Below are 20,673 nucleotides of genomic sequence, written 5' to 3'. Positions count from 1 at the left end.
GACAGAATACTATGAAAATGAATAATAATATTTTTCAACACAAACTAAACGATTAATGTTGATTGAATTGAACAAGCATTTCATGTACTACAGTTTTCTAAATATCGTAAAACCGAGGTAATTTTGATCAACATAAAGTGACTGAGTTTAAAGTTAAAATATCTCAAAACTTTTTTTTACGTTTGAAAACCTATAATTTGAGTTTCAAATTGGGAAAAACTTGGTTTGTTTTAAAATAAAATTTAATTTAAGTAAAAATGTAATTTCGAAAATCTTGAAATATCTATGATTTGAAGGTTCGCAAACAAACACCCTTCCTGATGAAATCAAAGAGTTTAGATACAAATAGATTGATTTATGTGAAAGTTCATCATTTTTATCTTTATTAAATCGATAGTTTTTGGTGTAGTTTTTATTGTAGTTTGAGGTTAATTTTTGATATTTAAAAAATAGAGACATTTTACAAGAGTAAGCCATTCTAGGACAAAAGGCTAGAAACCTTGTCGAATGGTAAAGTTTGAGAGAAGAAATAAAAGGGAATAGAGCGAGGGTATAGGGAATTTAAAGAAGGCAAAATTTCCTTTGTTTTTGTAATTAAAATTTTATTAGTAATTTTAAAAAAATTTAGCCCCCTTAATTTATGTAGCATCATTGACCATCTTTCAATTTGAATTGTTGTTCGGCCTTAACACATTAAGGACCACGATGTTGTTTTTTATTGGACCGCGAATAAATCTTAATCCAGAAACACAGAAATCCAGCTGGTGTTTTGTATCCTTTATGATCAAGAAAACTCGTTAAAACCGTCAAAATAGAGACTGATCAATGTTACCCCAAAGCATCAAATTCTAAACAGAGAAGAAATCAATTTTTAAATCAAATTTAAAATAGTCTTATAAATTTCTGCAATGATGTTTAACGTTCATAGGAGTTCAGTACTGGTTTAAAAAATATAAAACATGCCACATTCCCCTCAACAGAAAAAATAATCTAAAAATATTGAAAAAAGTGATCATTCTTACCCTGGATTACGGTACTACCACAGACAAACAGACAGGACACTCTGAAGAAAATCTGGTCAATTTTTCGCAAAGCGATTACACTGCCATCTATTGCCGACATTGCCTACCAATCAATTTCGATAATGAAAATGATCATGGTTACCTTTGACAATTTGGCGTTTTGTTTTGAAGAGTAAACAACCGTTTTATCATTTTCAGAACAGTATCTTGTTATTTAATCCAAGGTGGGTATATATTCAGGAGGTGTTCCCGAATAACGAATTCCCGAATCAGCCATTTTGGCTATGTAGGCTATGCAACTATACGGAACTCATGAAGTTTGTTTACCAACAAACCCCAGAAAAGCTGAGCAAAAAATAAACAAACTCATTGAGAGCCCCGCTCACTCCTCGCCTACTTACTATGAAAGTCGGAGAACCTAGTGTATCTAAGAACCTTGATTTAATCTGTATGTAGTGAAATGATTATGTTTATTTTTTTTAATATAGCAGCAGCAATAAACAGTGACTAATGGCTGCAAACCAGACCACGGCAAGCTTACAACCCTTCTTTTCTGAAGGGTAGCTAATTTTTGACGGTTATTCTCTGCTGGATTTAGATGAGGATGATTCATAATTCGAAAATGATAATTATACGTTTTAATGAAGAATTTTCAAAAACAACTCTGTGGAATTCCAGCTTGGTCCTGCCACAGTGATGCTCGTTGATCTGTCGGGAGTGGAGAGTGTTGACAAATTGTAACGGAGATCAAAACTGCAATTTATTAGTTTGTTCTCATTTCAAGTCCTTGAGATAGCCAAGTATTCAAATATTTAAGGATTATTAGAAGAAACTATGTTGTAGGTACCTAATTTTTTAATACGATTTATAGATTTCCCAAAAAACAAAAAAAAAACAAATAACTGCAACATTTTCATCCAACAATTTTTTTCCGACGTTTTTTTAGTAATATTTTTTATATAAATTTTTAAAATCTACAAAAATTTACATAAATTTATAAAAGATATGCTTCGAAAATCCTGAACGCTTTGCACAGAGAAACAAACTTTGAACTGTGCTCCATGCAGGACACAGGGGGGCACTTCTCGGAAGCTGGGACACTTCTAGGAAGCTGGGACACTTCTAGAAAACTTCACGATGTATGTCGTTTTCCGAATAATTTGCCGTGTCAACCTCTGAAAGCCGAACTCCAAGGTTCAACTTGGGTATGTTGGATTCACAGGCTGGATTCATGTCTTCTGAAAGAATTTTGCAGCTGATCAGACTCTCAGAATTAAATTACTACTAAGATACTACCTGCTTGTTTGCCTAGAAAACTACTGTTTCTTTTCAACAGCTTTTGCAATCCATGATCGATCTTAGCTTTCCGCCATGTAGAATCACTGTTCAGGCACCATCAAAAGTTCCAATAACCGGATATCGCCATGTAAGTTACAAAAGAGTTTAGAATTCCTATCCCCTTTTTTTTGCAGTTCACTAGGTTTCGGGTTGTCAAAGTAAACAAACAAAACCGCAAGGGCTACCATGATGAAAAATTATGATTTCTCTTTAATTGAAGCAGCGCTACCTGGTGGCGACATTGCCTAGCTCAGAAGTCGTTTTGCGAAGAATGAAAATAGAGTGTCCTGTCTGTTTGTCTGTGGTACTACGTTTTTATTCAAAGGGACATAAAATCAATAGCTTATTGACATGCAATCAGTTTAATTGCCAGTATTTTTGATAGTTTGAATTTCTTTTTTTTAATTCTAGGATTTTAGCTCTTGTGAGTTTTTCATTCTGAACATGTTATTGCATAAAATAAACAACAAAAGTCATTTTAAATAATCGTTAAAATTACTAACCTTTAACAGTATCGACAACCGTGAGAACCATTCCGAGAAACACTACAATGGCCGCCAATCGGCCTCCAAGCTTTTCCATCTTTGGCATTTTAAATGTGTCGATCGATGATCTTTGGCATCCGTTTCAATTAAGTTGACTTTATATTTCACTATTAATTGCTTTCACTGTTGTGTATAGATATAAATATTTTTTCATTTACTTTTTTTGATTTCACCGTAAGTTGCACCGGCCCCAACATTTCACTGTTTCCGTTTCCTCATGGCTGATCGACTGCTTTTCTTCCGTTTGTTTTTGGCTTAAATAAACCCACACCACAACTTCACTGGCACTGGTTGGAAAAACATATCAATAAAAACGAAATGCCATCGTTGCCAACATTAATCTTCATCACATTATCAGATAAGTATGTGCAGTATGCACGCATCGGTGTTTACTAATCAATTTACGCCACTAATCACCCGACGTCGTGCCCAGCTCAAAACATTGAATGCGTCCATTTGGGTGTTTGTTTTGCTTTCCACTTTCCCTGTTCCCAGCTCTCGTAGTTAGAACACCCGTTCACATATCCGAGAAACCGCCCACGATCATTCTTTGCGTGAACGATGAGCAGAGCATCTCTCGGAGCTCGGAGCGAAATTTGTCCGTTGTCTCCGTCCGACTCCGGCTGTGATGAGATCCGGCCATTCAGCCCTGATACGCTCGGTCAAAGGTCTCCTTCACGCACGACGGAATTCCACAGAAAATTTGCTACCGACTACCTACTGCGGGACAGTCGTGTGGCCAAATGCACTTCTTCTGGTTCCTCGATGCACTAAGCGGATTCACCCTTTCGGATGCGACAATCTTTTGATCTTGATTTGGATGAATGGATCGAATTATGTTGTGTGATTTACGGAGAGTTGTTGAGAGGTGTCGTTTTTCCGTTCTGATTCACATTCATTGGATGTTTTTAAAAGGTTGTAATAATTTAGAACCTGTTTTTTTATAATAAACCAAACTAATTTGAAGATTTAGGATCAATCAAGTTTAAATGACTCACGGATGTTTTCGGGTGCTGAAAGTTTTTTTCTTTGACAAAAAAAAATGAAGTTGGATCTTGATCTGGACACGAAACTGTCAATATATATATGAAAGAGATCGGACCAGCCCTATTTTCCTCACAAACTTTAGAACTCTTCCAAGCTTCTTGTGCCGCCTGAAACATATTCACTTGAAGGTAGCGCTCTTGCTACTTTATTTCTCATATTGCACTCGGTGACACGTTCGGTTCCAAAGAGGGGAACACAACACCCTAAAGGTACACTTTAGTACTGCATTCATGCGTTACTTGTCTATATTTAGCGACACTATTCAGCTGTGGAAGACACTTATAGATCCGAATACTGAGCATATAAACGGTGAAGCTTAAAGTACATTGCACTTTACGAAAATTGAAAAATGTCACTGTGACTTTTCTCATGAATTTCAAACCTTAATTCTAGATTTTTAGTTCTATTTGAACTGAAACGAACGAAATAGAAACAAATTTGTAACAAATGACTTAGTTATGAAAAATGTGAAAAAGCGTATTTTTTTCTTTATATAGGCATTAGAGTGCCCCAAATGACTCGACTTTTGACAAAATTATGCGCTGCAAGTACTTATTTCTTGACCAAAATCATCCAGGACACCTGAATTAATCCCAGATATTCGAAAATAGGCATCAATTCGGTTTAATTGCAAGATTGTGCTGCCTTCTATGGCTTCAAACTAGAGAAATAGCGTTTGACTATTTCAAAACATTAGAATATTTGAATTAGAAGCCTGTTTTTTTATTCGAATTCAGCCTCAAATCTATGTTTCGTCAATTTGCATCATACTAATAAATGATAATGAAGAAATATAGCAATTTGATAAAGTATTATAGCTCAAGTTTCAAATTCCTAAACGCTATAGGAGCATCTCTTAAATCCCCCTTTTAAAAACCTTTGAAAATCTTTGAAATTCTAGAAACTGAAACGAATGAAATAATAACAAATTTGTAACAAATGACTTAGTTATGGAAAATAAGAAAAAGCGTATTTTTTTTCTTTATGTAGGTACAAGAGTGTCCCAAATGACTCGAGTTTTGAAAAAATTATGCGCTGCAGGCTATAATTGATCTAATGCCAAATTTGAGCCAGATCGGATCACGGGAAGGGAACCAAAGTTTCATTTTCCAAATGAATTTTCTACTTTATAGCTGAAATTCTGATGGGAACTTCTGGGGAAAATGAAAACATAGGCACTGATTTTGGATGATTTTAACGAACTTGTTATTTTTGTCAGACTTTGTATACCACCTCTAGTTTTAGGGACATGGTACATAGAAGTTTTAGAATTAATCAGTTCCCAGCAAACATTTTTCGGTGAAAAAAAGCTGAAAAAATATCGTGGTATAAATTTTAATCAGCAATCTGGCTGAAAGAAGGCCACCAAAATTCACTAAAAAGCGTGTCTTCAGCCCTTAATTATCATAATCCGGAGAAGTTATTCATCAATTCTGTCATCAGATTGACGGATGAACCCGAAAAAAAAGAAACAAAAAAAAACCATGACCAATGTCGGCCCAATGTTTGGTACCCATTTTTGCCCCTGGGTTGTTTTCTTGTTTCAAAATTGGCATCGAAATTTAAACATCTGGCTTATTGGTCCAACCATTAAGTCTGCGAAGAAACGAAAATTTGTCGTTCGTAAGCGACCGAAATGGCTCTCTATAGAAGGCAAACATGCATATGAGAAATGAATGGATTTTTTTAGATGTTGGGAATCAAAAATGCAATCCTCCAGGCAAGCCATTTTTCCATATAAAATCAAGCCAATCAAGAAATTCCTAAAAAAGTCTGTATTTTGAAATCAAAATGAAACCTCATTTCAAAGTTTCCGCCATTATGCATTTTCAAAGCAATTTTACCACAGTTCAATCCGACATGTTTATATGGTTGCAGGAACGGGTGAAGAAAGGCTGAAAAAGTGTTACAAAAACAACTCTTCAACTACTCCCATTGGCTGCTCTTAAACTTCTTTAAATGCTGAAACAGTGCCCCAATTTGCTTTTGTTCAGCCATTAAGCTGAAACAGCAATCATGCTTTAACTCATGCTTTCGTTCAGCCAGTTGTCGTTTTAAATCAGCCAAAATGTCTGTTGGGTTTAGAATGAAATTAACCATTGATAACTGATGAAAAAACTAACCTACATGAAATACAAAAAAAAAGGTTTAATCAATTTATTATCCTCCATTGTGGCAGTTTCCCGGAAAAAAACGATACAGATTTTGCCTTGATAATAATCTTGTTTCAGAGATACAACGCTTTGCAAAAATCTAATGCTCAGTTTTCAGCATACACGAGTTTACAGCATTTTTCAACTAACTAAACAGAAGATCAATTTAAATGTGAAATTGGGCGCTGAATCCTAAAATGAAATTTAAAAAAATCTCAGTGGAACAGTTGTTCAGTTATGCTCCAAATACATAATTTTAGAAAAATTAAAAAAGTATGTGTAGGCTGGGTGTTCCTGATTTGACATGTGTGCCTAATGTTAACATACCGTTCGGTTTTGACTGTTTTTGACGTTATTTTTCACTTATCACAATTTAAAAAAAAAATTATAATGTAACGGATCATGTGAACTTTCATTTTACAAACAAATTAGTTTTCTAACTCACAGGATTTTTTATAAATCCGGATTGTTTCAAAGTTTGTCTGAATTCAATGAAATTGTTAGCATATTTATTAAAAATCACCTTTTTGAAAATGGAAGATAAAAGCTGAATTTGTCAACCGATTTTTTTTTTAAATTTTTTGTCGGATTGTTTTATAGTAATTAGTATGTAAGAACCTTGTTTTTTTCGTGAAATTTTTTAGTTTTTCCACAATTATGTCCACAATTAGGAACACTAATTTCAATGTGTTCCTAATGATGGACAAAGTCAAAGTTTTCCAAACTATAGCAAAGTCATGGAATGTATTTGAAGTAAATTTGTTTGACGCAAAGTTGTTGAAACAAATTGAGTTTTAACTTAATTTTCAACGATATGGTAAAATAAACTGTTAGTTAATAAAACATATTTGATTTTTTTTATGTTGTTGAAAACATATTTTTGCCAGGTTGTAAAGAACGAGCACTACGCGACAGAAAAGGAAACCATCAAATTACAGAGAGCTTCTCAACAAGGACAGAATCGAAAGAAAAAATTAAAAAAATAAACTAAAGAAAATACGTTGTATACCGTCACCTGGGGTATAATGTAACACTTTTCAACTTCAATGGCTACTAAAACCTAATGTCCACAGACAATCATACCGCTTGTACATCAAAAGTTTTAAGGTTAATGGGACATCAAATTGACGTAGTCAGAAAAAAAAATTATTTTCATCAGTTGTTTTTAAATTTACAAAATCATGCGATTTTCACCCTACTAAGAAAATGAGGTTAATTGCAACAACCTTTGTTTTTAATGAAAAATCAAATCAAAAATTTGAAAAGTTATAGTTTTTGATAAATTTGTGATTTCGTTACGCATAAAGCATGATCTGCAGTTATTTTTGATTTTGTTCGATTTAAATTAATTTTTTTTCTGCAATGATTTTTTTAAGAGAAAGCATAAAGATGCTATACACATTAAGGGATAAAAAAATACTACAAAAAAATTTGAAATTATACTCCCACATATAGAAACAAGATTTAAACTGTAAATCATAGATTTGCATGTTGATGCATTTTAGCCCAGACTGGTAACGGAATTTTAAAAAAATATTTGATTTAAAAAAATAATGTTCGTCCGCATAGAATATTTTTATACACAAGCAGGATGATAAAAGGAATAAAGTTTGTAGGGGATATAATTAAGCCAATCCGTCATACTGTGTAAAGTTTTTTACGGCACCGAAAAATGTAAAAATTTCGATTTTTTTAATTTTCTGTGAGGATCAAAAACTTAAAAAAAAAACTATCTCACGATTTGAGAAACTATGGCATCATCATTAAATGATAATTTTATTACGTTATATGAAAAAAAATTGAATAAGTGTTGTGGTACTCAAATGTTGCATCTAACCATTCTGTTGCATGATGCTCTGTATGACTTTACTTACACTGCCGGCCAAAAGTTTTAGATCACCTACTAAAAAACATGCAAATTTTGATCGTTCATATCTCAGCCGTCTTAGGACATAAATATTGCAAATCTTCTTATCTCATTTGAAAGATAATGAGCAATAGCTATTTCGAAGGTATTTTACTCAGATATAATGTTTTAGTGTTGTACCTTAAACTTAACCTAAAGTTAGAACATTTTCAAAAAATCGCACTCAATATTCAAAGCCGATCATCTCGGGATAGATAGAGTGGACCAAATTTCAAAACTTTGAGTTGCATTAGAATCCTTATTCTTTACTTCTCTAAACACAATAAAAAAAATTGTGCAAAAATTTAAGAGTATACTTTTAGTTAATAAAATAGACACTTAAGTTATCGTCCAAAAGTTTGGGATCACCCCTTAGTATGGTGTATCGGCCAAAAGTTTGGGATCATTCATTTAAAAAACTGCAAACTTATCTCATTCATATCTTTCTCATCTAACATCGTATTGCAGATCTGAAGGGTCATTTTTAACCCTTTAATGCATGACTTTTTAAAAATGAGAATTGCAGTTATTGATTCAGTGAAATAATAACATTTTAATTCGAAAAACAAAACTCAAGAGGTTTAAAGTCGTTATTTTGAGTATTATAAAAGTTATGATCCATCAAAGTTGAAAAATATTTTTTCGAAATTCTTAGTTAATTTCAATACGGAATTGCTAATTTCTTCAAAACCTTGTTAATTGGGAGCAGGAAGGTGTTTGTGATTGATTGAGATTAAAAAAATTGTTTGAATTTGCAAACTTGATGAAATAACAGCAATTTTCCAAAAACTACTTTTTCAAAAAAAAAAAATAAATTCAATTTTTGCAATTTCTCCACATACTTTATTCGACATCTCACGCACACATTGAAATATCGTAATAAAAATACCGTGGACTAATTTCTTTTAATCTCTAGAATATTTTTTGTGGATACATCACTCATTTTTTCATATGTTCATTTAAAAATTATATTATAAAGTGATAACCATGAAAAATTCAGAATCATAAGAGTGAAGTTTCTGAAAACAATTAATTGAAGGTGAATTTTTTATGGTTATCACTTAAAAGTATAGTTTTTGGATGAATTTATGAAAAATCAACAATACTTAAGCTTCCAAATGAACGCTTAAGATCTGCAATACGATTTTAGATGAGAAAGATATGAATGAGATAAGTTTGCATGTTTTTCGAAGAATGATCCCAAACTTTTGGCCGATACAGCACACTAAGGGGTGATCCCAAACTTTTGGACGATAACTTAAGTGTCAGGAATTAATAATACTAAGCGTACCCAATATTAACACCCAATAATCAGGAACATTGGGTAATAATATTGAGTACGCTTATACATTTTTTCTCGTATGTTAACATTAGGAACAATTTGTGCCAAATTAGGAACATCGAAACTCTTTAAAAAACATGCTATTTTTCGTGAATTAAAGCTTGAAATGATTATTTCAAACCATAACAGAGTTCAGAAAAAAATTTAGAACTTAGTTTCCAAAAACTGTTTATCTAAGAATTAAAGATTTGACCTACTAAATAATATAAAAACTTAAAACCACTGATATAATATAGCGAAATTAAGCTTACTTACACTTCTTAGGTTCACAAATTTCGGAATGCATAGCATTAATTTGAATTTCTTTATGGCATATTAAAGGTGAATAAGTTTGCTATAGATCAACTGAACTTCTTTTTGCGTATGATCAACCATATTATGGATATTAGTGACTTTATGATAGAAGAAAAAATATAAAAAACGCATTTTTTCGGAGCAAATTTTGTTTCAGCGACTGCTTTGGACTCGAAAGTAACATTTGAAAATCTGATTTAAATATTATTTCAAAACTAAGATTTCAAGTGGTTATTTATCAAAATCGGTTGAAAAGTGAAGAAGTAATGGTTACTTTCCCACAACAATAATTTTAGCATTTTTGAATAATTTATCATAGTATATGAAGAATTAAACATGGTAAATCACACTCGCTCCAAGTTAAAACTGATTATTAGCTTACCAGAAGGCCACATGCCAAATCTCAGAACGATCTGACCATGGGGAAAAGTTGCTTGAGTCTGAAACGTGAGTAGTATTTTAAGGTATTTTGCTTGAGAGGAAGAAAAAATACTGGTTTTTCATTGATAACTTTTTCCTCCACAAGTCGATTGCTTTTTATGAATAATTTCCTTAAAGCCAACACTCAGACAAATATTTCACTTGTAGACTGCAACACGATTGGACTAAAAACAAAAAAGCTATTGCGGTTCAAAAATTGTATTTTGGCCGCAAATATTAAGTCAATTTTTTAAGTTTTTAATTCTTATAAAAAATTAGAAAATCGTGCAATATACATAGAATTATATTATTTGATAGAATACCGTTTGAAATTATCTAGTATGGCGGATCGACTTAACGATACAATCAAGAAACTTTTTACTGGTTTGGTTTCAATACACCAACACTGTTGATGAAATAATCGGAAAATCACTAGTTTTTTTTTTTTTTTTTTGTAATAAATGTTTTTATATTTCAGTTTCCTAACAGGGTTAACATCCAACAAGAAGCAAATTAAACTGACACCAAACGAATATTCGGCCGAATATTCGGTCGAGTATTCTATGAGTTTTTAATGAGAAAAAAAAAACAAAAGCGATAATTTCAATTTCCTTCTATTCCTATCATTTTAATGTCCCTCATGTTTTTGATAAGATTATTTTCAAAAAGATAATATATTAAAATCTTTTTCAAGTAGGTGTCTCTCTGATTTTAAAATGTCTTTGTTTATCATCAAAGAGATTGGGTTTCTGTGCAATCTGGAACAAAACATGCAGAAACAGGTGCTTCAATACATTTGTTAATAACAACAATGAACTTCAACCTTAAGCATCCCATACTTTCTATCACACGTTTTCAAAAAGAAAATTTGAATAAAATCTGGGCATTATTCTTAAATATATAAGAGAAAAATGTAATTAAAGTACTTGAAATTTTAAGTTCTAGTTAAATCACAACAGTGTTGAAATCATATCTAAGAATCAAACAAAATAAAATGTGTAATTTTTTTAAATTTTTCAAAAGTCGTTTTTTGACACGATGTCCAAAAAATTTCAAACAGAATTATGAGTTTATTATTAAGTTAACCAAATATTCTGAATAACCCTGGGCAGAATCCGAGAACTTATAAACATGCTATGTATGCATCCCGGCCAGATTTGATCTATCTGCAATTCTTTATTGAATTTATTGACAACCCTGTAGGTATATATCAAGAAAATCAGGAATATACAATAATCAATGTATAAAGCATTTCTTGTCAGCATTCTTCTGTACGATCTACAGTGAAAGATACACGAATACACCTCAGATGCTTTACTGAAACCATAAGTTTTTTATGATTGTGTAGATTTTACAACATTACTTTTGGAAATTTTATAAATTATCAATTGTGCGTGTACGTGAATTGTTCTTTAAATCTATGCAATGTAGGGGAGAATGAGGATACTTGATCCCTGGGGATACTTGATTCCTTAGCTATATCTCGAAACTGGAATGTCTTACAAAGATCAAATGTTCAAGAAAAATGTGCCAAAAATGAGCAAAATAACAATGCTTGTAGTTTAAAAATTTTTAACCAAATAATTGTTTGAGTAATTGAACTTTGTTTGAAAAATTCCACAAAATGTAACTTGAAGATCTTTTTTCATCACTTTAAAATGTTCCTTACAAGGGAAAATTATGAAAACAATATTTGTTCCAATGTATCAATCGTTCGAGCGAAAATGAACTTCATAATGCCATATTTTCAAAGCAATGGAAAACTCTCAACTTTTTTCAGAAAAAGTTTTCTAAAATGTTGATTATGGGTACAATTGATCCCCTAGAGTTGGGTACAATTGATCCCCTTTCCAAACGGCATCTTCTTCTTCTGAATTGATCGTTATGATTGCTGATTACGAAATTACTAATATTTATCCAAAAACTAATATTTATCAAACAATTGTCTGAAGAAAAGAGCAAAAATAATTCATATTCTCTTAATAAGAAAAAATAGCGCCTTTAAGTATGCAATGTTATTAGCGTTGAGACAAAGTTATAGAATTTTCTTCTTATGTCTGCTATAAATTGTGAAATGAAAACAAACATTCTATCTTGGGGTTTTGTTTGATTTTTATACAAGGATTAGGGCTTCCTGAATAAAAGACCAAGTCTTCTTCAAAAGGGGATCAAATCTCCCCTAACTTCAGAAAAATCGCAATTTTTTTACTCCCACGAAAATGCTTCTAGTTCATCAACGGGTTCAAGTATCGTTCAAATTTTTGGAGCATAGAAACTTGAAGTTACAAGCTGTCAGAAAATGTCAAAGACGGCGAGTTGCTTAATTTTTCCAAAAAGATATGGTAAAAATAAGAAAAGGGGATCAAGTATCCCCACTCTCCCCTATATTTTAGCACATACTCGGACAAAAACCGTGATCAATTCGTGTCGTACATCCGTGGTTATCAGGAAACGATTCTTGTGTCATTATTTTTATTTTTTATTTACATAGTATTCCGTCTCACGACATAACTTGACGAACATAATTCCTAAAATTCACTCGGTTCATAGCAACCGTTCTCCAATTTCTCGGGCACCCCACGTTCGCCAGATCACGCTCCACTTGGTCTAACCACCTCGCTCGTTGCGCCCCCGCTCGTCTTGTTCCTACCGGATTCGTAGCGAACACCTGTTTTGCAGGACAGTCGTCCGACATTCTCGCAACATGTCCCGCCCAGCGTATCCGGCCAGCCTTCACCACCTTCTGGATACTGGGTTCGCCGTAGAGGCGCGCGAGCTCGTGGTTCATCCTTCGCCTCCACACTCCGTTCTCCTGTACGCCGCCAAAGATGGTTTTTAATACTCGTCGCTCGAATACTCCGAGTGTACGCAGGTCCTCCTCGAGCAATATCCATGTCTCGTGCCCGTAGAGAACAACCGGTCTAATGAGCGTCATATACAGGTTACACTTCGTGCGAGGGCTAAGTCTTCTCGACCGCAGTTGCTTGTGGAGTCCATAGTCTTGCGTCATTAAACCAACTAAAAAAAGACATAAAAGAGTTGAATTTGACTCGTATTATTTTCTTCAATCCACAGCCAAACGACATGCTGAAGAAAGTGAATCTATTCGAAAAAAATACTCTGAATGAGGCCTAGTATTCTGCAGGAAGTTATATCATGTACCAGTTGAAATTTGCTTTTAATTCACTTCCGAAACGTCGGATGTGTCAAATCAAAAACCGGAAGTAAGTGCGCCAGCCTAAACGGATAGTTTTGCAAGCTGAGAGTAGGTAGTTTCGAATGTAGACATCAATAAACTGTCAGCTCTTCATTCGTAAGATTCATAAAGTATCGCACCGCTTGGCGTTCTTGCCCGTTTAATTCATGTTCTAAAAATATTAACAAAACCCACTACTTGAGAAGTTTTCCAACAAAATATACCTGTGGTATAAATATAATAAACAGTTTCAGTCTGATTTCTTTTCAAAATATCGTATAGAGGGTAATCTTTTTTTCGACCACTGATTCATCGATCAATTGAAAAAAAAAAAACTCACTCATCCTATTTTTCTGTGAATTGATCAATCACTTTTCTTGGGACAGTCCCCGAATAACTAGAGCAATCGCACAGAACACTTCTTCCAAACTTATTAATTTTGGGCAATCCACCTTCCTGTTTTTCTCTGGTCTGTCCAATGAATCATCACCATCACTTGCGGAAGGTACCGGGTAATACAATCTCGGCTTAGAAATCTATTTATGTTTGTCCGTTGCTTTCTCAACGAAATTTCAGAGGGGTTCTCTTTGAATCGTCGAAGGCTAGTTGAACAACTTTTCGGCGGTTATCAAACACGTTTGTTTCACAACTTGTGAGTAGCTTAAACTCACTTCAATTAAACACTTAAATTTTAATCACAAATCGCCGTCTGCTTCTCGGTACTTTAAATTAAGCTAGAGCGCCCGCCATTTGAGTGCAATGTACAGAAAAGAAAATCGTCAACTGAATGTTTTCTTCAGTTTTCATTCCCATCTACCGACGACGACGACGACGCTTTTCTGTGACACAACTGAGAGAACCAACAGCAGCATCTTTTGCCTGACATAATTGTAAGAAGTTTCCACTCATGACCAAGTACCGAGGGTTTCCTTAATAGACCGGCTCAAAATGAACTTATTAGAGCTGTATTTTTTTGCCAATTTTTAAGGAAAGGTAATTCTGCCTTGCAAAAGCAAAAAAAAAATATAAAAATCGCATTTTTATGATCAAGCGTACCTCGCGATCTTTTGCAAAAAATCGATTTAAAAATATCATCTGAATAAATTTTATGGAAGTTGAAAGTCGAACTGATAGTACGCGTGCTTCCCATTTCTTTACAATTATGAAAGGAAAATCGCGATTTAAATTACGTATTTCGAAGAAGCAACATTTAGTTCCATAACATTACCAGTAAAATTTTCACTTGCTAAACATTCCAATGATAATTTTGAAATCTCATTTTCATTACAAATTTTTTAAATCTACGTTGATTTACACCGAATTTGGTCTGGAAATCCGGACAGAACTCGGTCTGGAAATCCGGACCAATTTTTTTGACAGTTTGGTTTTGGCAACGCGTCGCGCCGTCAGCAAACTTGTGTCACCAGAGCACTGAGTTCGTCCGAATTCGGTTGGATTTCTAGTTGGATTGCCGACCGATTCACGGGTTGAACGGACCGAAATCCAACCGATTTTGGTTCGATTTTTCGATCCTGGTTGTTTTGTTTCCTTTTGACTATGAGGGCAGTCAATTATCTTTAAATAACAAGTAGGTAGGGGAGATAAGGGCATAACGAGCACCCAGGGCATAATAAGCACTCCATTTTTCTACAAAAGTACTTATTTTCTTAAACAAATTTTCATGAGGATTTGTTTCGTGCTACCTATAGTATTAATTTTTCACCAAAAAAAATCCTAATCATCTTTAGAAAAATATGAAATAATAACCAGCTAGGTTCTCAAGTGCGAAAATATTATAATTTTTGAGCACCACCAAATAAGCTTTTATGATCTTTTAAATCGTCATGATCTGAAATGTACGCACTGCAACATGATTTAGACATTGTTTCTCAATTTTCATCATCATAATATTTTTGATTTTTCACTTTAATCCATTTTAAAACGCCCTGAAAAATGGTGCTTATACTGCCCCAGGGGGGTTCTCATTATGCCCCTACAGTGACTGGTTTTCAACTTTCGGCAAAAAATTTTAAAATGCATTTTTGAACGTTTTTATCTACTATTTCAAGTTTCATCCAATTAAGCAATCGACTATTTGAGTGTCTGAACACGAAACAATGATGTGATTCACATTTTATAGCTGTTCTCTATGGATAAATAAGCGTTTTCCTTAAAGTGGCCATTATGCCCTTATCTTCCCTAATGTTATCAAATAACCTCAGACAGTTTTGGAATAGATCAGTTTCTGTCATCCAAAGCCTGGCCTCAAAGCTGAATAATAACGCGCATAAATTAGGATTATAACCAAACGATTTCTTAAATCGTCAAACGACAATTTTATGAAGCGTAAAAAAACGTTTAGCGAACGATTACTGCAATCGTAAAATACATACATTGCCTGAATCGTGAACTCCGAAATGATTGTATTTATAATTTGTTGTTAGGTTATGTAACTGTAAAAAACTGACGAAACAGTTGTATGGGAAATCTTTTATGCAAACAGTTTGCTAACGGTTTAGGAAACGCTATTAGTAATAGTATGCACCGATAAAAGTCTTGGCGTATTCATCGATAAAAGTCATGGAAAAATTTCATTTAAAGTGCACCCTTTTTTTAAAAAAAAAAAAGATGTTGATAGCTAACATTTCGAAGTTTGGGCTGAGGCATTATTGGGAAATGTGCATGAGTGAGTACATTTTCATTTCCATGTAAAATCAAACAAATTTTTGGATAACTGCGTCCCGTCAGAAAAAATCTAATTTAGTATTATTTTTTAAAAAACAACGTAAGACCGGAACGAAAAGGAACAGAAGTTCACATGAGCTTCAATCAAGATATTTGATTTTGATGGTTTATAACATTCAAATTTTTGTTACAGAATTCTGTATCCCCATTTGTTTTGTATTTTTATTGTTGATTCAACAAAAAAAAACAAAAACTGTTTTGATCACAGAATCTCCAGTGTAAGGTAATTATTACAGGGTGACAAAAAAGTCCTGTCACACTTGCATCTCTCTGGTGCCGTCTATATGTCAAATGAAAATGCTAACTTTGCTGCCCACAGTGGCAGAGTTTCATTTCTGTGCAGTTTGTGTACATTAAGTTGTGAGTGGCAGAGTTGAGAGCAGCTGTTATCGCTGAATATGTGAGAGTGTACAAACCCGGACACATATTCAACATATTCAAACGCCTAAAACCGCTCGTAATCAACCGAAAAGTCCATAAATCGATACCTAGAGACCAGAGGCACCGAGGAGACACGATTTGGAGGCACGATCTGGACGACCAAGGTCTGTGAGAACTCCAAGGTTGGAAAAGATTCTACGAGACCGGACGTGCGCGCCGCTTGCGACGACTTTCCGAAACGTCTGAAGCTGGTTCGATCAGAGAAAGGTGGTGTAATTCCGAGATATCGTCTGTGAAGTATCTTGATGAGTTACTGAATACAGCTATGAAAGTCAGATTCTGATTTTCATATTATTCTTTGAAATTTTGAGATTTTTCTGTGTGACCGGATTTTTTTGTCACCCTGTACAATGATTAACGTACCGTCGTAGTTCTAGAATTGTTTTTATTTTGCTTAAGGTAGGAAAGTGAGAGACAGAAATTGATAAATAAAATAAATACTTTAATCAGCTTTGAATGTAGCTTTTTCTAAGGATTAAACACCATTTGCACTGGATTTAATTGCAATTGTTAGTCTATGGATACTGTCGTTACATGAACTTCAAATGCTCTTTTTTATTTAACTGAAAGAACTAACTTTGAATTACTAATAAATATTATGCAATCAAGAACAAATAAATTCTCTGATACATTTATTCATATCGAATCACAAAAAACGTTTATTCACAGTGTGCTTTAATTCGAACCCTGAGAATTGAATGATGCGGACTGATTTGCGGATCTTTTGAAATTTTAATGTGGATACAACAAAGTTGTTTTTATTTTTCAGATGTATTCAGATGAATTTATATAATTTTGAGAGCCCGTTTTTCTCAAAGCCATCACTCAAAATCCTTTCAAAACAAGTTATGTTATCTCAAAAGGAGTTTAAAAAGTTTATGCTTGTATACGTTCTTCTCGATTGTCAAATCGTCTGACACTTAGTTTTATCATGCCTACATCCACTGTTTTATTGTAGCCTTAGAAATACTTTTGCAACTTTTTTACAACACTCTTAAGATAGTGTTTAATTCGAGTTTTAGCAATACTTTCAGGGCTCTTTAAAAACACACGTTAAATGAAGCATTTCCTATGTTACAATAAAACCGTTTTAAAAATTGAATGCCATGAAAAAGCCTTCCATAAAACAATAATAAAACTCAAAAAATCCAATTGGCTTAATTTGTGTTACTTGGGTGGACTACTAGTACGTGGCCGGCGCCGTCATTGATGTTTAACAAGAGAACATCAGTTTAAGGCATTGTAAATGTGCTGTCAATCCCAGACACCATTCTTTTGACCTTTCGGAACAAAGTTGATGGCCTCGGTCAACCACGGAAAAGCTAAGCTTAGCTAAAAAAACTATTCAAGTGTTTTTCTTTTTGATTGTTAGTGAATATCCGGAATCTTCCCGATCCAGATACGTTCTGAAAAAATTTCAGCAAGCATAATTTAGATCCACAATTCAAAGGTTACGCGTTCATAGCCCAACTTGATCCTATGTGCTCTTTTCTTCTCCTCGATCCTCACAATAGATTTCCACTTAATTTATTGTTTTTTATATCAATTATATCAAAAATCATTTATGTTTAAGTTGGAATTGAATTTTTCAAACATAATCTGAGACCTTATAAACTCAATACAGACACAGTCTAAGCAACGGTTCCATTCTCGTATTAATGTGACCTCGTAAATCCGGCACTCAAAACCTGAACGAAAAAACGCGCACTAACAATCTTGAATCTTTCCCTCGATCGAACGTATCATATTCCTCCCACATCAGCCGGCATTTTTTTCATCCATCCTCTGGCGGTAGCAAATGCTCATTTTCTTCGTTTTTCCTCGATTCATAAAAACCGGGCGCTGATGGAAACGTTTGTGTGCGTTTGGGTTCTTCCTTCATCTTCGAGTTGGACGAGCGCTCCCTCAGCCTTGCCATGTGCTGTTAACACACCGTACGTAATGTGACAATCGTGTATTCTTCGTGAGTCACTTAAACGGTAAGAAGTAGGAATGATTCACTGGCACTGATCGAAATTTGAAATGAAATTTTCCCCTTCATTTTTCAGTCGCCATCCATGAAAAATGAGACTTCCAGCTGATCATTTAAACGAAGGCCACTCATCCTACGAATCATTTCCGGCATATTTTTCACTGTGCTACTACACACTTCGGAACCGCAAGAACTGTTTTAGACGCAGGGCGAGGATGCAGTCATGCGTAACTTCTGTCGCTCCCCTCGCGAAGAACGTCAGTCACTTAAGTCAAAACGTGACAAATGCGTCTGCGGCGAATGGCGACAGACGCCCGGCGATGGAAAAAGACGGGATCAAAACTCACGGTTTCTTGGTTGCGCGGCGGTACCAAAAAAAAAACAAAAACAGAATGAAATGTAGGAACACTTTTCACGCTCCACACAGGCACAGCCAAGCAGCGACTACCCAACCCACACAGTAACGAGCGCAACAACAACAACAACAACAGTAAACACGCGCTCCCCGGATACGAGTCGGAAAATTACGTCCGCACTGGTCCACCGATTTTCTCTGACTGAAGATCGTCGAAGTGAACGAAATCGTGAAGATCTCGTGAAAAGATGAAACCTATTGGCCATGCGCAAAACTTTCACAAAGGTCAAGTTCTGATGGAACATTCTGAAGCGATGTTCATAACGGGTTTATTGTACCAACTTACAACGTTGTCGATGGGCAAGGATTTGTGAATGAACGTTAGTGAAATCAGAAAAAAAATATAAACAAACAGTTTGAAACAGAAAATCAGTCAGAAAAAATATAATAAAAATAACCTCTTTAAATTTACATTCTCTTGACCTAAATGTAAGAATGAAAGGTAAGCAATCCATATTACTAAGGATTTAAAAAACGCCGAGGCATAAAGTCTAGTAAAATTCAGATATTGCACGTTCTCCGCACTATTCGGTTAAATAAGTGAAAACGTTATTATCTGTATATAGGGATTAAACAAAGTTTTTCAAACGAACAGATAACTCCAGCACAAGGTTTGGTGCTCATCACACTACATATATAAAATTAGCAATCTTAAAACTTCACTCTTTGAAATTTTTTCAACTGATATGGAATTGTATCAATATTTAATTCATCGCCATTGAATGCTTTCAATTTTCTGAACAACTTTATGGTAAATTATATTACAGTTTACAGCCTGCAAAGGGAAAAAATCCTCAATCTCATTTTTTGATATATTTAAATGAAATGAAAAATAGCTGAATAGTTTTTGGAGATACTTCAAACACAGCATTGAAACCAAATTTTGATCTCGATTCATTCCACTCTTCAGGGCTTGAAAAGCTATTTGTTCCATGCAGGATTGGTCGCATAAAAGAGTGGGATTTCTTTAATAAATTATCAGTGTTTTCTTTTATTTTCTAAAAGAACCTCAAAAACATATCTAAAATCTTATTAAATTACCTATTCTATATGTTTTTTTTGCTGCACAGTGCAGAATTTTAACTTATGTTAGTTCTGACTCATTCTGAAAAACTAGAAAATTGCTCTGATATGATGGAACCACGTAAGTAGTTTTTATCTCAAACTAGCTGACCCGGTGTGCTTTGCTACACATTCCAAAAATAAATGTAATTTTTAAAAATTCATTCAAATTTAGATTTTTGTAAGCATTTTTTTAAGTCAAACAACTTTGAAATGAGAGCTGCAGCTGGAGTTCCGAATTGCAATTCAAAGATGGTATATATTATTTATTGCAACTTAATCTCTAAATTTGATTTTCAAGATCTGAAATTTGTGCTCTGTTTTTAAAGCTTCATACTGACTTAAATAATGTCAAAATTTATGGATTACCACCTTTTTTCCCAAAGTGAGTTTTTTTTGAGTTATGCCAAATATCCGTATGCAAAAAACTGTCTTATAAAATATGGTCCCTTCTTTGAAAAGCTCTTTATCTTAAACTTACATGGGAGCTCTCCCATATTTTCCAATTTTGTCCCCCACTGCTTGAAGAAGGTAGGCTTATTTACCTGTCTTGAGTTTACATAAATTTCTAATTGAAAGAAAAAGTTTCGCATTGTACTTTATGGAGATAGAATTTTGAAAACCGATCAATAGCGTGAATCGGAACAATTTTTTGAGTATATTCCTAATATTCTGAGCACTTCCAGCTTTGATTAGCTTTAGATTGTGTATTTTTTGGAGTTGAAAAAATAAGCTTTAGAAGTTTGAAAAAAAAAAATTCTCGTCTTTCCAACAT

The 20,673-nt window shown here is 33.9% G+C and overlaps 1 protein-coding gene across 4 annotated transcripts in view; it reads right to left on the bottom strand.

The window, feature by feature from the left end:
• Nucleotides 1-18,966, bottom strand: part of LOC129744055 (chondroitin sulfate proteoglycan 4-like) — a 60,854-nt gene extending 41,888 nt beyond the window's left edge. The window contains exons 1-2 of one of the 4 annotated variants that reach the window (XM_055736384.1): nt 18,769-18,966; nt 2,864-3,192 (exon numbers count right to left, since the gene is read on the bottom strand). In XM_055736384.1, coding sequence (XP_055592359.1) covers nt 2,864-2,951 — 88 coding nt within the window. In that variant the 5' untranslated portion in view covers nt 2,952-3,192; nt 18,769-18,966. Of the gene's footprint in view, nt 1-2,863; nt 3,193-13,603; nt 13,696-13,934; nt 14,037-18,055; nt 18,105-18,768 lie in introns of those variants that run through there. The other 3 variants (XM_055736387.1, XM_055736385.1, XM_055736386.1) reach the window with 3 other exon arrangements.
• Between the last annotated feature and the right edge of the window lie 1,707 nt (nt 18,967-20,673).

Source organism: Uranotaenia lowii, chromosome 2 (genome assembly GCF_029784155.1).
Source record: "Uranotaenia lowii strain MFRU-FL chromosome 2, ASM2978415v1, whole genome shotgun sequence".
In the NCBI taxonomy this organism is placed as follows: domain Eukaryota; kingdom Metazoa; phylum Arthropoda; class Insecta; order Diptera; family Culicidae; genus Uranotaenia; species Uranotaenia lowii.
Note: the sequence above shows the minus strand (reverse complement) of the source record. Positions and strands in the feature narration are given on the sequence as shown.